This window comes from Balearica regulorum, chromosome 4 (assembly GCF_011004875.1).
Source record: "Balearica regulorum gibbericeps isolate bBalReg1 chromosome 4, bBalReg1.pri, whole genome shotgun sequence".
NCBI classification, from domain to species: domain Eukaryota; kingdom Metazoa; phylum Chordata; class Aves; order Gruiformes; family Gruidae; genus Balearica; species Balearica regulorum.
The window spans coordinates 63,804,721-63,820,934 of NC_046187.1; the positions used below are offsets into that span (position 1 = coordinate 63,804,721).

General features: G+C 35.0%; 1 protein-coding gene across 2 annotated transcripts in view; it reads right to left on the reverse strand.

Moving 5' to 3' along the window:
- Nucleotides 1-16,214, reverse strand: part of SLIT2 (slit guidance ligand 2) — a 268,071-nt gene that overhangs the window by 11,794 nt on the left and 240,063 nt on the right. For both annotated transcript variants that reach the window (XM_075752405.1, XM_075752404.1), the window contains 5 exons: nucleotides 9,412-9,505; nucleotides 7,395-7,532; nucleotides 7,063-7,303; nucleotides 6,608-6,738; nucleotides 1,160-1,314 (listed from right to left, as the gene is read on the reverse strand). In XM_075752405.1, coding sequence (XP_075608520.1) covers nucleotides 1,160-1,314; nucleotides 6,608-6,738; nucleotides 7,063-7,303; nucleotides 7,395-7,532; nucleotides 9,412-9,505 — 759 coding nt within the window. The remainder of the gene's footprint in view (nucleotides 1-1,159; nucleotides 1,315-6,607; nucleotides 6,739-7,062; nucleotides 7,304-7,394; nucleotides 7,533-9,411; nucleotides 9,506-16,214) is intronic.

Sequence of the window (16,214 nt, forward strand, 5' to 3'; positions counted from 1 at the left end):
AGGAGAAACAGACTATTCTTATCTGAATCAAAGCAGCTTCCTGTTTTTCTTTCCCCTTAGAGATAAATCTAAGCAGCTACCCTGAGCTTTTCTGTATACTTAGAAAGAGGCTAAATAGCATCTTTGCTAGAGAAACTAGGCATCTCACGAATGCACTACTGGTACCATCATTTTTTGCAAGGAGGCAAGATGCTCAAGTCTAAAAACTTGTTCTCAGACACAAAAACAGTTCTTAAGAATTAGACAAAATTGAAAACTAGGTATTCTTTTTACAGAAAGAACAGATCAGAGACTCCTTACATGTCTCCTATAAGAGTGTAAGGTTAAACTAAGTAGAAGATGAAGACTGGTAGAAGATCAGCAGTATTTACTCTCTGATCACTAAGAACTTAGACATGCTACCAAGGACAGTAAGAAGGCACAAAGTGGTGGTTGAAGTTTCTGACTCTTTTACTTAGGTTACGCAGGCCCATCAGAAATTCAATAGAAACTGCTGGTTAAAACAATGGGCTTGAATCCATAGTTCTCCAGAGTAAATTGCAGCAAATGATCAAAACCATTTGAAATAGTTTATTTCCACAATCACCTACTACCAGTTTTACTGAAACAAACAATTCTTTAAAGCAAAACGAAAATCAAACCCTGCCACATACTGTAAGACATCTGCCCAGTTGGTTCCCTTCTTACCTAATATCATAACTCCTAATAGCACTAAGCAATAAGATCTCCAAACAGAAATTCTACTTCATGACTTTATATCTTGCTATCATTTCCTGCAGATACGAGTACAGAGAAATAAAAATGTAAAACGTGATCGAAACAGAATGCTACCATTCTACACTTTCTCAGTAGGCATTAATGCATCTTCAGGTAGCTAAACAATGTTAAACACACTTCTTCAGTATAATAAAAAGCTACATAGCAGTACAAAATTACAGAATTGTACAGTGGACATCAAATACCTGTACTGCTAAAAAAGCAACAGGTGCAGTTTGAGGACAGATGATTTGTTATTATTGAAAGTATTGAGATTAACTGCTGAAGTTTCATCTTAGGGTGTTATCTCAATGAATGAGTCTCTTACCATATTTTTATTAATGTATGTTACCAGAGTAAATTAGCTATGATACTGTCAGTGGAAGAAGCAACATCCTCTTACCTCCTACATACAGCGGAGAATCAAAATTCAGAGTAGATTGCTTGGACAAATTGGTAATTATCTTGGGGCTTCCTCCATCAACAGATAAAGACAGAATCTGATCCATAGCTAGCAGCTCCACAATGTGGAAATTTCCATCATTAATAGTTTCCACACTGCAAAATAAAAATTAATATTAATTTTAAACAGTTGATAGTCAGGTTAGGACAGTCTTTGGTTTTATTCCCCTTTAATAGCTAATACAGCTTCAGAACAGAACTTCTCCAGGAGAGCAGTCTCCTGAAAACTAGATTTTTAAGCAAGGACATGCATGTATGCTTAAGAGCTAATACAATATAATACATGGTCAATAACACTCCATTAATAACACATATTGTAAATTAATAGCCGTTTTTCATTCAAAGTTATTCCTGTCCTCATCAAGTAATGAACTGTGTAAATATAGATGATATTCTAAACATGAGTTGAAATACATTTACAAGGCAGGAAGCTGAAACAAAAAAAGTTGGGAGTTCTTCTGCAACAATGGTCAGAGGGCTGGAGCACCTCTCCTATGAAGAGAGGCTGAGAGAGTTGGGGTTGTTCAGCCTGGAGAAGAGTTGGCTCCAGGGAGACCTTATAGCAGCCTTCCAGTACCTGAAGGAGCCCACAGGAAAGCTGGAGAGACTGTTTACAAGGGCATGGAGTGATAGGACAAGGGGTAACCACTTCAAACTAAAAGAGTGTAGATTTAGACAGAATATTAAAGTAAAAGAAGATGATGTAACAAAGAAATTCGTTAATATGAGGGTGGTGAGACACTGGAATGGGTTGCCAGAGAAGTTGTGGATGCCTCATCCCTGGAAGTGTTCAAGGCCAGGTTGGATGGGGCTTTGGGCAACCTGGTCTAGTGGAGGGTGTCCCTGCCCATGGCAGGGGGGTTGGAACTAGATGATCGTTAAAGGTCCCTTCCAAACCAAACCATTCTGTGATTCTAATGTTATTTCAAGATATTATTTGTGCGTGTGCCTCTGTATGTACATGTGTATCCTGCATATTGCATAGTATTCAATTTACATATTTTGCAAATCTGAAGGCCTGAGTTGACTCCAGTGATATATAAATCTACTATTTCATGGAATATGGAACTGCACCTAACCTTAGTTCTGCCAGACAAAATCACATCATTGGTCCAGACAGCTCCACTAATGCTAGGCATGGTTATTGCTGTGTATTTGGCTTCTGGCTAGTACAGTGAATACTGTATTCATTTTTTTTTTCTTGCCCACATATACCATTTCCTTCTCCTTATTGACAAAATATGAACCCACTAGTAGGAGAATGCCCAAAGGGTGTCATGCAGGAAAGGCTTGTTTCAAGCACGGTGCTTATGTTGTGTAAGGACAAGCCTACACATGTACCAAGTACAAGAAATGGCTGCATATGCCTACCAGCCTCTGTATCTGCACAGCAAATGTTTACATGCAGGGTAACTACTCTGCACTTGAACACAGTTTAAGTACATCAGAGAAGGAAGAATATTATTACTCAATGCTGGGACTGAATATATCATTGTACTTACATTACTTCTAGCCCATTTTCCACTGGAGAATTAAGAGCTGAATATATGGCTGCATGGGAGTTATGACAATGAGCTGCAGTCCAGAGACCAGACGTTATAAACCATTCCCATGACAGCCTTTATTTGCTTCAGGGCACCACCAAGTAAGTGAGCTTAAGCCTTTGAAAAAAGTTATTTAAATGAACCAATTGTATGATAGCCTGAGATGGACTGAACAGTCATACAGTCAGTTAGCTCTTCTCATTAGGAAAGCAGCATAGCTGAAAGGGATTAGCTTCCTAAATCTCAAGGCAAAAATCAAGCAAATTACCTTATAACATCCTTAGCGATGTTTTAATTAACATAACGGCTTTTGTCCTGGAACAGATCAGAAGAACTCTCATGGCCATTTACAGCTGTGACACATTAAATAGCTTCTTAGCTATTTATTACCAACTCTAACTATGTGGACAGGCTCAGCTCAGTACGGATAAAAGATCTGCATGACGGCATGCACGCTTTACATAAACTCAGCTCTATGTGAAAGTGCAAACACACAACACAGCAGACACTGGCAGAATAAACACTTTTCGGGAGTGGGCAGGAGAGGGACTGCCAGGTTCCATGGGAGGAAGAGAAAGGTCAGGGTTCATCATCCCTAAAGAGTAAGGTCTATTAAAGGTATTAAGAGGTTTGTTTGCTGTGATCAAGCAATAAGAAAAGCGCCAGGATTCATTTATTTAACTCATTTCAATGAATCTGGGAAAAAAGTTGTGTTAAGAAATCAAAGCGCTTATATGACTTCTTGACTTTAGCAAGCAAGAAACTCTACTATAATCTTCTTGTTCCAAGGAAACTTATGCTATTTTACATCTTACTACCTTCCGCACAATAGTATTTAAAAGGATGAGAACAACACAGAACATGCAATTTTACAGCAAGAGGTCATTCCAGGGATGTATAAAACATAAGGTGCAAAGGGAATGTGTCTCTGTTAAGAGTGATTATTAAAAGCTTCTAGTTTAAACTGTTCTACCGGTAAAATTTTACTGCAGAAAGAAAGAGGAGCCCTCCTAAGTAAGGGTGGTTTACATTAAGGGAAAATAAACACAAGGTATATCTCTGCAATATTGCCTGCCAATGCACTTACATCTAGCCCATTTCCCATTGGAGAAATGAGAGCTGAATGCATAGATCCTAATGAAAAGCTGTAAGAAAAACTGATTTAAAGCTTCTTGAACTCCACAGAAGAATAATGATTTGGGAAGAAATATTCTCATATTTCCAATAAATATATGATGAAATCTAGTTTACAGAATGAAAAGTTTGTTTTGTTTTGTTTTGTTTTTGTGTAAAAAACATTTAACATTTAAAAATGGACATCCAGACAGAACAAAACCCAAGTAGATCAACTTTTCCCAAATAACCATCTCCAATGAATTCATTTTCTTTATTGGTCTTGGCACTGCCATCATCTCATCTTGTAACTCAGATTGACTGATGAGTGCTTTTGAGATGAAGGCTCTTTCTGCAGTCAGTTCCCATTGGTAAAGCAGTTCTCATCCATGCTACACAAGCTAGACTGCTGTTATTGTTGATTCTCTATATTTACCATGATTAAATCATCTGTTTGTAACTTTGTTTTCTTGCTACTGCAAGCACCTCTGTAGGCTTTATAGCTCCCATTTGATTCCTTTTCAACACACCATTTCTTGACTGCCACTTATAATATAAAACTTCTATTTGAATCTCTCTATTGGCTGGTTTTTTTGTTTTGTTTTTTTTTTTTTTATTTTGGCCTCTGTTTCAGGCATCTCATCACTGTTCAGTAGAATATGACTTGCCTTATTCTTTTTCCTATACTATCCAGGAATCTTCACTTCCCTAATAAAATCCGTAAATGTCTTGATAAACTCCTCAATTTTAAATTTCCTTTCTGTCCTCACTGTAAGCAACTGCCCATCTGAGTCTCCAAACTGTCTATCCTGTTACCAAATCATTCTTAAACCTTATTGTTCTTAAACATTGTGACAATGCTCTTTTGTCTTCTTTATATCTCTCTGATAAAATATAATACATCAATTTGTTTTGTTTTATAATTCATCACCTATTTGTACTGTGTCTGGCTGGGATGGAGTTAATATTCTTCATAACAGCTGATATGGTGCTAATTGTTCTGTAACACTAACCTAATTGTGACTGCTTGTTAATTGATTACTTTGTTATGAATCCCTTCTGTGTTTATGGTTTTTAATTTTACCTGTGTGAGCATTGTTTTCCATTCTTTTTCTAGAAAAATAAAATGGATAAGTATGAATTACCAGTATATATTATATTCCAGTAATACTGGAAAAAATGGTAAATTGATGAGAAGGAAATACATGTTTTGAATGGGAAGAAGTATTCTCAATAGATTGAATAAATGGGAGCGAACATAACTTGAAATTACATATGATCCTGATTCCTATTGCTTCCTATTCTCAGACAGCTGTACCTATCAAAATAAAAATCAACAAAAATAAATAAACTCCTGACAAAACAATCTAAACTTCTTCTTTAGCACTATCCCAGATGACAGAAAAAAAAATATCTTATTTTGAATTGTAGTCATTAAGAGAAGTGAATGTTTCATGCAATTTTAAATTCATGTTAAATACCTCAATCTCCTGTAAAGTCAAATCCTATTTTTAATATATGAAAATTTATACAATTAAAATACATATACTATTTCCACATGTTAAACCGTTTCATGGAATTGTATAAGTATTTTAGGAAATACGTATCACATCAGAAAATACAAGCAACCTTAAGATGCTCATTGTAAAAGGCTATGTTTTTACAAAACAACTTTATATTGTATTTTACAGGAACGATTTTTTTTTCCCTGTGGAATGCTTTTACCAATTTACTAAAACCACAGTTCTCTTGGTGTTATTACCTAACAAAGTTTAGCATTGTTTCCCTGCTACATAAACTTAAGCTTTTGATTTTATATCGCCATTTGAGTGCAATAATTTCTAAAAATCATTTACTTTCAATGAAACGTCCCTAATAGAATGTAGAAAAATGTCAGCTGCTACAAACTCCAGCAAGTAAATACATGCTAGATATAATTTTACAACACAAAAGGTGTAAATACAGCAAAAAGAAGATTCAAGAAAAACTCATGTAACACTTCCCCTTTACTTCTGAATGTATTTCTAGCAACATTAGGGCAATCAAGGCCAAGAAGTGATGCCTGCTGTCTTTTTGCTCACTCTTGCAACGTCTGTCTGCAAATTCTTGAGAAGTCATGTAAAACCTCCCTGGAAATTCAGGTGATAATTTTTCAGAGAATCAGAGAAATTTGACTTAAAAAAACCCCTGAAAAATTATGCTGCAGAAGCAGATGTGGATTCTGTCTCATAATGACTTTGAAGCAAAACCCATTTCTTTTTCAAGGGTAATGCCTTTTTTTCAGAATCAAGTTTTTAGCTTTCTCTTCACTTCCCAGGGAAAAGTCCCACATTATATAACTGCCTAACACAGAAGAGAAGAGAAACTTCAATTTCATTTCTGCTTATGCAGTATAGTTCTGCAATTTACCCTGCACACTAGGAAATTATTTGGCAGTAACATCATGGAAAAAAACTCCACTTCCAGATGTGAGCTTTAAACGAATGTATAAATATTCAGCTGAAAGCTAACTCTTACTCAGTTTTAATGGATCAAATATACATTATCTTTCTGACATACCTGCATTGGAGTTATTTTCCAAGCCAAATCATGTCTTTGGCAATAGGTTTTAAATGTCTGGTAATACATTCATTTACATATATTTCTTTTAACCATCTATTAAAAAATGACATTGATATAAGGAATTAATACATGTTTTGTTTCAATTAGAAATTTATTTCATCTGAGTTCACCTGTAAATAGCAGAAGCTGGATAAGACCCCGTGTCATAACTGACCCTCACTCTACCCCGGTACAGTTCTACCGCTATATGATCTTTATCGCCTTTGTAGAGCAGGATCCCACTGTCTTCATCTGTGGCAATCTAGTTAAAAGAAAGAAACACTTAGAAAGAACTAAAAGTAAATATTAAATCAAAATGCTGTATTAAGTGAATCTCTGAATTTACTGCCATAGTCTATTACTTCTTCCTTGAAGGACAGCTTGACAAAATTCTTTCTCTTCCTATCAATAAACCCATCTACTTCAATATGAATACAGAGTTATTCCAATGACTCTACTAGATTTTTAGCTCAAACTGTGAAAAGCTCTTTAAGTGACCCAATGACAACTTTGGCTAATTTTCCACACCATGAAAAGTCATTTACAGTCTTTTCCAGATCAGAATCTGCAACACAAGCAATCTTACCTGTAGAGTGATATTGGTTTGGGGTCGTATCTTAGCTGAAGGGATTTGTAGATAGGATTCTTTGTTGACAAAGTTTATACTGATCAGCTTTTCACATTTCTCACCCTGGTAGCCTGATAAACACTGACAGATTGGTTCACTCTCTTTTATGATACATTGGGCTCCATTTTGACATTCATAATTATCACAAGGGCTGGTGCGAGGTAAAACCATTGGTGGTGAAAACTCACAAAACAAGCCACTAAAAACAAACAGAAAAAATTAGCATTTCCAAAAGAAAGCAACTTTGACATAAGACATACATGTTTGTACTGTCTTCAGATCTTTCTCACCTGTATCCTTCTGGGCAAATACATGTATATCCATTAACTGCATCAGTACACTGTGCTCCATTTTTACATTTGTTGTCCTGGCAGTCATCAAAGTCAATATCACAGTGCTCACCTACATATCCAGGTGTGCAATCACATCTGTGAAATAGGAAAGCAAGTGGGATAGTACCGTGCCTTTTAACAATACAGTGTGCTTATGACAAAGTTAAGGAACTACCGAATTGTTTAAAACTCAAGAAATAAAAGCATTACTGTGACTTTGTGTGTAAAGACTATGTAGCTTAATCATGTTATATGGGGAATCTACATATGTAATGAATACAGGTTTGCTAGTTACACACGGTCACTCATGTGCCATTATATTGAAGAACTGTGGTTTAAATCTAGAGAGCCCTCATGAATCATTTTGACAGTTGGTCTTGGAATTTATGAGTAACGCGGAATGTTACAGGATGTTGTAAGTGACTGTGAACACTAAAAATAATCAATATGCTTAGTTGTTGAAACCGAGACAAATAATCCAAGGCTTCTATTATACTGATGGGTATTTTCTTTGTCAACTGAACAGCTGTGAATGACTGGACCAATGCTCCATTTATACAGTTTAAAGGTTATGCATATTTTTTTCCCCTTGAAGTTCTACCAGCCTGATTTACTATAAATAGCTCCATGGTTAGTGAACTAACAGAAGTCTCGAAACACATCCTCTGCCCTCTGAACTAGAAACAGCATATCCTCAAGGCAGTATATAATGGGTTTATTGGTTTTGTTTTGTGGGGTTTTTTTCCCTGTGCAACTCTCATTGCTAATGCTAGTGGCATTTCTTCAGGGAATTCTCATATATTAGACTGAGTGAATGCCCAGAAGTCTGTGAAAAATGAATGCGAAAGATTACAAACTTGTGCATCCACATGATTTTATTTTTTGAAATTAAGATGTATGTAATTGATTTCATTAGATCTTGTGATTCCCTCCTCGGTGGTGTTTGTTCTGCTATCTAAAATTTGCTCTAAAGTGCCAAGATATTGATTTTAAATAGCTGTGTAACTTTAAATTAAGTATTTCAATCAAATGTCTCAATTTTTACTCAACATATACAAATAAGTGAAAAAAACATTATAACACTATTAAAAAGCTGACTGAGATACATGCTTGAAGTTACTGCATGAGCTAATTTCTAATTTAAAATCTCAGAAAGTAATATGAAAAATTAATGAACTAGGCAGTAAAGTATCAGATGCCAAACTAGGATTACTCAAGTAGCACGAAGAAAATAAACATAACACACAACCATTTAAATCCAACAAATTTTCTATTTTCCAGCTGAAAACTATCAATTTAATTTCATGTTAATTTGAATATTTAATATATTTGACTATTTTCCCCATATTTTAAATAAAATGTCATTTCATAAGTAGTAGGAATGATAATAAATAATCCGATTTTAGCACAAGAGCTTACTGTGCATAAAACAGGGGCTCATGACAACAATTGAAAGCTGCAGGTTTCCTGTATTTATTAACCTAAACCTATTAAAAACATTTTAAATAGTCCATACTAATTAATTATGATAAGGATATGGTGTAATTAAAGATTACTTTTCCTGGGGATGAACTTCTTTAGTTCATACCTTCCGGTGTGCCCTCCTAATAAACTCTTTCACAATTACTTCTCAGAAAGCAGTATAATTATTCCACTTCAATTAAATGCAATTATTTTCCTACTGTCCAAGCTACTAAAAGGGTTTTGTATAGATTGTCGCATAGACTTAATGCTTTATTCTGCATTCCTATTTAAAATCTGACTGGAATTGGAACTGTTAAGGATTAGTAAAATTCAATAAAACATATTTAAGATCTACATGAAAATAATGGCCTATTCTGCAGTAATGCTTGATAATAACTGAATATTTTGAGAACAGAACTTGCTTCCAGTAAAACAAAAGGAAAAGAAGTTGAGCAGGATAAAAAGGTAGAAATTTAGACTCAGTTGGACTGTGACAATATTTTAGACTTACTTGTATCCTTTGGGTGTCAAGATACACTTTGAGTCATGCTGGCAAGGATTCAGATTTTGAGCACAGAAATCTAGTTTCTCCTCACAGAGCTCACCTGAAACATAATGTATGCTTTCAATTCAGTGAAAATATCACAGTGACCTGACGATAGCTGTTTCTGTTTTAAAAGTAACTAACTGCTACAACTTTGTTAAACTGAAAAATGCATACTTCATGATATGATAATAAATGCTACCTTTATAATGAATACTAATAAATAAATATTAATAAATAAACAACAACAATAAATACTAATCTTTCTGATAATGCCTCTATTTAAAAACATTAGTTTGATGTCAATCATCTATCCATGGATATAAATGATAATTTTGTGAAAAAATATTTTTTATTTACAATATTTATCTAGCCCTGTTGTACAGCAAAACACTAGTGATTGATTGAATTCCTTCTTACTAGGACAAACATCCATCAATATGCTTTTCTCTTATTTATTTCTAAGCTCATTACACACAGAAATAGCCAGATTTGCACTCTAAGTAATCTATTACCTGAAAAAACCGTGTTAATATTACTGTATGTCAATATAATTCCAATTATCCCAAAATGAAAACTTGCTTTCTATTTTTTCTTAAATATGACTCTCCAATTTTTACATTTGTTAATGTACCATAATTGTCTAAAATCTATGTCAAATGTCTACCCTTCCCTGCTGCTAGAAGCCTAACAGCGGGTGTAATTTCCAACATGGGCTGTATAATCTATAAAAACATTTTAATATGATTAATGTATTATTTCTTTTGCAACTTTATGACAAGGAAGCACTTACAGGTGTGTAAACAGATCAACAATGTCTTTTTCTCTGACTAACTAATCAGAAGATATCATGAACTCACAAAGTTTATCACTGGTTTGTACGATAGATATACTTATTCCAGCATCCGTATGAAGAATACATGTATAATCAGCAGGTATAAAACCTGTGCCTGATGAATTTAGGGACTCACAAGTCTATCATCAGGCCCTACAACTATGGAAGCAGTAGGGTTGCCCCTTGCCTTTATCAAGTAATAAAAGATGAGCTAGTGAGCAAAGAGAAGTAGAGCTATACACCAAACTGAGGAAGAAAAGAGCAGAAGATAGCAGTGGATGAGCAAATACTTTCACTGCTCAAGCTGAACTTTCCTTCAAAGAGGCACAATATTTGGTAACGCTCAGTTCTAGTTATCTGAGTGTGGTAGTGGTCTGCAGTGGAGTTAGCTGAAGAGTCAGTATCTGCTGGAGGGCAGCCTGAGATTAAAATAGCATATAACGGCTTCACCTCTTTCCTGTAACTGTTAACACAGAACTGAGGACAAGGACAGCATTACCATGAATACAGCATGGGGAAAAGACAGACCATTTAGGGACACAATTTGGGTAGAATCAGGAACAGGTAGATTGGAAAAAGGGAGAAAGGTATAGGATAACAACATTGGAATGGAGATTTTGGAGAGAGTATAGAAATGAAGACACTTTCCAGAATACATATGCATGTGTGTGTATGTGTATCAGGTCATCAGCTGGTACTGTCATTAAGCAATACAGTTTCTGACATTTTACACTGCTCCTTGCCAAGGACCTAGCACCACACAGAAGCTGCCTTCTTGCTTACCAAATGTGTTTACATACTAGTGTTTAAAACTGCGTATCGTGAATATGAATACTGACTATCCAGGACTTGAGACATTATTTCCAGGACTTATCTCTTAGGATATGTAAACTTATTTCAAATGACGGACAAATAAACAAAAACTTGAAAGAGTTGAGGAACAGTCTACATTAAAGCAAGGACAGAGAAAAAGGCAAAACTGAACCAGAACCAAAGATGGTTATGCTGGATAAAAACACATCCGAAACATGTATGCTAAGTGTCATAAGACATGGGACCTTTACATCTTCAAAAATGAGAGGAGAAGCCAAAACTAGCTAAACAAGTACTTTGCAGCCATCCAAAAGATCCAGACTGGTTCTACACAAAGATTTTTTTAAAAAATAAATTGTTAGCACATTACCAATTTGCAAGTAGTGCATTTTCCCTACAAAACCAAATAAAGCTTTGAGTTAATGCAAGAAAATGGCCTTCAAGCACAGGCTACTTAACAGTCGTCACGAAAACTGTCAGTAATTATGTGACTTAGTCAATATATGTAGGAAACTGAATGAAGATCAAATGCAGGCCACTGAAGATGACTAATACAAAGAATTTTAATTCTATCCTCAAAGCCTCTTCAAACTCTCAATGGACTTATTAGTCTGGAAATGTGCAACTGTTATGACTAGGTCAGTGCACAAAGAATCCTGAAATACCAGGGATTCTTTGCATCCCACGATATATCAAACAAAACCCAGATCCTTTTCTCTTTTCAAAGGGTTTTGTGCAAACAAGTACATATATAAGAGGAAGTAATTCTTCACATAGCATGTAGTCAATTTGCAGAACTTGTAATAGCTGAAATCCATTTAAAGGCCAGCAATAATTAAGAGTGAGATATAAATATGGGAACAGAGAATTCAGATTTTCAGGAACATGGAGTGGAATAAGCAAAAATCACTGTTTTTTTAACCTAGTTTATACACATTCCTATGGCTTACAAATGTATATATGTGCCTACATGTATGTGTATATATGCATATATGTATATATACACACATACACCCCCTCATATAAATATCTTATTATGGCATATATTCTACATTAAATTACATGCAGAATTGCAAAATATATGACACCTCAATTACAAATAATAAAAATATGGCTGTTCAGTACTCAGAAGACTTGGACAGAACCACCTCTAAACATTCCCAAGATTATTAATTCTAACAGTATATCAGAGACTTTCTGAAAGAGGCAGATAGAGCCTATCTTTCAAGCAGGGCTGGAAGTTTGCTGGCTCTAGTTAGAATCACAGTAAAAGTTCAGTGGAAAATCCCCAAAATACCTAGAAAAAGGCGAATTACCACTAGCATAATAGGAGCAAGCAATCTCACCATTGCTGTCAACTTTACTGAACTAGTAATGATTTTGCTACAGGATAGTAATTGGGCACGGCTTAGATTATTATTGGCACAGACCTCTGAAATTTCTTGTGTGGCAAACAGCTTTATTGAGTAGTGTCTAAGTATGTTCATCTTTTTAATCCCCCCATCCCTTTTCAGATACTTACAAAATACATGATTTCTTAGTTAGAGTATACTGCATTTGGTCCTAATATTTTCTAAATTACACTGAAAGCTGTATCACCTCATGAAAAGCTATGGGGCACTTGAAAAAGTCTTAATTCCCAAGTCACAGCTGTGAATCCTGCATAGAGACTGAGAAGAGAAACAATGATTCAAAAACCCACTTGTCTTTAGAAGACAGGACTTTTTGTGCTGTGACAGCATGAAAGGAAGGAAAGTTTTCCCTTGCATTTGCAAATTGTATGCACTGTGAAATAAGTCAGAGTTATATCACTGGAGGGAGCTTTCAGTTAAACAGTCCATTAGCAACTAGCCTAAGGAAAGAAACAGGAATCAAGAAAAGGACATGGTAGACATAGCGGTCCATGTAGAGAAATAATAATATAAAAACACCCTATGAACAAAAAAAGTCAGTTTTATGTAAAGTACAAACCTTCATTATAAAGAAAGAGTAGAATTCATGACAGACTTGCACACAGGATTAGTAAAAAGAAAAATAAGAAAAATTCAAGATGGAATCCAAAATATGTACATCAGATACTGAATTTCTGAATGAAAATATAAATACGGGAAGAACAAACCAAAATAGCCCAAGTGTGAGGTTTTCATTTGTACTGTTGACAGATTTATATTCTGAATCGTGCGTTCCCATAACCAAAATATAACTGTTTGCAAAAAAAGTTAATAGAAAAGGTACGTAAAAATACGTGACATGGAAGCTGAACCACTGAATAGTTTCCTGGTAAAGCAACATCTCTTTTAATGTACTCAATAACCAATGTATTATTCAGAATTTAACTGAGACGAGGTGAAGGTGTCCTGGTTTCGGTAGGGATAGATTTAATTTTCTTCCTAGCAGCTGGTACAGTGCTGTGCTTTGGATTTAGGATGAGACTAATGTCGATAATACACTGATGTTTTACTTGTTGCCAAGTAGTCAAGGACTTTTCAGCTTCTCATACTGCCCTGCCAACGAGAAGGTGAGGGGTGCCCAAGAAGCTGGGAGGAGACACAGCCAGGATGGATGACCCAAACTGGCCAAAGGGATATTCCATACCATGTGATATCATGCTCTGTATATAACTGGGGGTTGGCCGGGAGGCGGGGCAGCTTTGGAACTGGCTGAGCATCAGCTTCAAGTGGTGAGAAATTGTGCTGTGCATCACTTGTTTTGTATATTCTTTTATTATTATTATTATTGTTAATCATAATCTTCCTTTTTTGTCCTATTAAAATATTTTTATCCCACGAGTTTGAGGTTTTTTTCCTTTTCGATTCTCTCCCCCATTCCACTACAGGCAGGGGAGTGAGTGAATGGCTGTGTGGTTGTTTTACCTGCTGGCCAGGTTAAACCGTGACAGAAAGGGAGAAAGTAATTTTGTTGAAATGAAAAGATAGACAGTGATGAAAGTGAAACACTCATTGAAGGAAATACCAGATTTACCAAGTTAGGCTCCTTGGCTTTACTGGAACAAAATGTTAGAGTTCTCTGATTTGGGAATCATAATACAATGTTTTAAAAACCATACTTGAAAATAATAAAAAAAGATTGTGAAACAAATGTCTCAATTCAAGGCAGCTTGACACCAATGTGTATGTAAATTCTTTTATTAATCTAATAATATTGTAACTGAGGCTTCTGTAAGAGCTTGGCTCAGTAATTATGTTTTTGAAAGATGGGAACATTTCTGTATGTAAGAAAATAAGCAACAGACTAGTTTGTTTAAAAATAAGCAGTGGATAAAGTGTCAAAAAACCTATGAAAAGCTTCCAAAGTTTAACTAGAACCAGCAATAACTCTTTTCATGAGACATCTTGCTTAATTAATCTAGGGAGTCTGGATTCTGGTATGGAATAGCACTGCAACCAGCGGAACTCTGCGTGGTCAGCGCAGTCCAAAGGAACGCAACCTTCCAAGGTCAAGACTGGAATATTTACTGAGATTTTGCAGCTGCATATAGATGCAGATGATGCAGACTTAAACAGCCAGACACCACTATTAAATACTGATGATGAATTGTGTGTACCCCTTGATAACCAAAGTTATAAGTTTGCTAGATTCACAGGTTGGTTTGTGTTTCCTCTGTGTATGTTAATTCACTCATATGACTTGAGATTATAAATCACAGAAAAACTTAATGTTGGATTTTCCAATATATACAGATATGTAGTATAACAAATAATGAGGAACAATGCAAGGAGATGAAAAGGGATTTACATCATTGTTATTTTGAATAATTGGGCAATAAATTAAAAATACAGTCAAATAAAGCAATGATGTCAGCCACTATATTTCTGAGTAAGGAGGAGAGCTCTATCACAAATGGACATGAGCTTCTGAATATAACAGCACATTGCTAATTACAGGCAAGCTTACTGAAGAAACAAGCTTAAAATCACTAGCGTATTAGCAAAGCTGAGAATGATATCAGAATAAAAACTAGAGACAGAATACGAAGGAAGAATGGTCAGTTTTAATTATCAAAATCAGGTTTTTGCTAGAAGACTTATTTGTTGTTCCAAAGCTAAAATAACAAATATATATATTACAGGCTTACTGGTAATTGTGAGAATAGCAGGATTTTATATAAGTACCTGTATGTCCATTCCAGCTTCTGAGCTTGGTTACGATACATCGTGAGTCAACTTCTTCAGTATTTATGTTTTATCAATTAGTTATTATTATCTGAGTCTCTGACTGGAGGTCTCTGTTTAATTACTTCTGACTCAAATAGCCAAAAGAGTGTAGGAGTGGTTGGAAAATGTCAGTGCCATTTAACAAACTACATACAGAGAAGTGCTGCATTTTTATGAAGTCTTGAGTTTGATGAACAGTAGACAACATAAATTATTTAAAGTCTTGAGCTCGTTATTCAGGAAAGACAAATAAATATATTTACTATATGAGGGACACAGTTGCTCACAATTAAAAAAAGTTCACAATTACAGTAGATGATTACTTTAAATTATCCTTTTTTTTTTCTTTTCCTACTACTGTCACAATTCAAAAGATGTCTGGCATGATAAAACTGACTGATCCTCAAAGCAACTTACAGACCATTGATAACTTTCCTGTTCAGCTGGCAAGCTAATACAGGTATGTATCACAGAGACATTTGCTTAATTTTGGTGCTGAGCTTAGTTCACATCCTCTGGATGTTTGATAATTTGTTCTTGATATAATCAGTAATTTTAATATGTTGTAGTTCACTCGTGTAATACATTTACAGTGACTACAGTTCTGTTTAGGATTCATTACCTTTCTACCTTTAATCACATTTAAAGACATTTAAACTATCAGCAAGACTAATTATACACAGGTAACAGCTGCTTCAACTTCAAATGGAGACTTGAGTCTCTTCATAGTAGCTTTTTCCCTTCACATTTGATTTGAAAAGCTATTTTTCATGAACGTAGAAATTAAAATTTTAATTTCCAGAAATAAATCCTAAAATTCTGTAATTTATAATACTGAAAATCAGTGACGAAGTAAAATTTTATCCATGAATCACAGATGTCGAACTAGTTATTGAAATCTTAGTTTTGTTTTTGTTTTGGTTTGTTTGGGTTTTTTTTTAACGAAA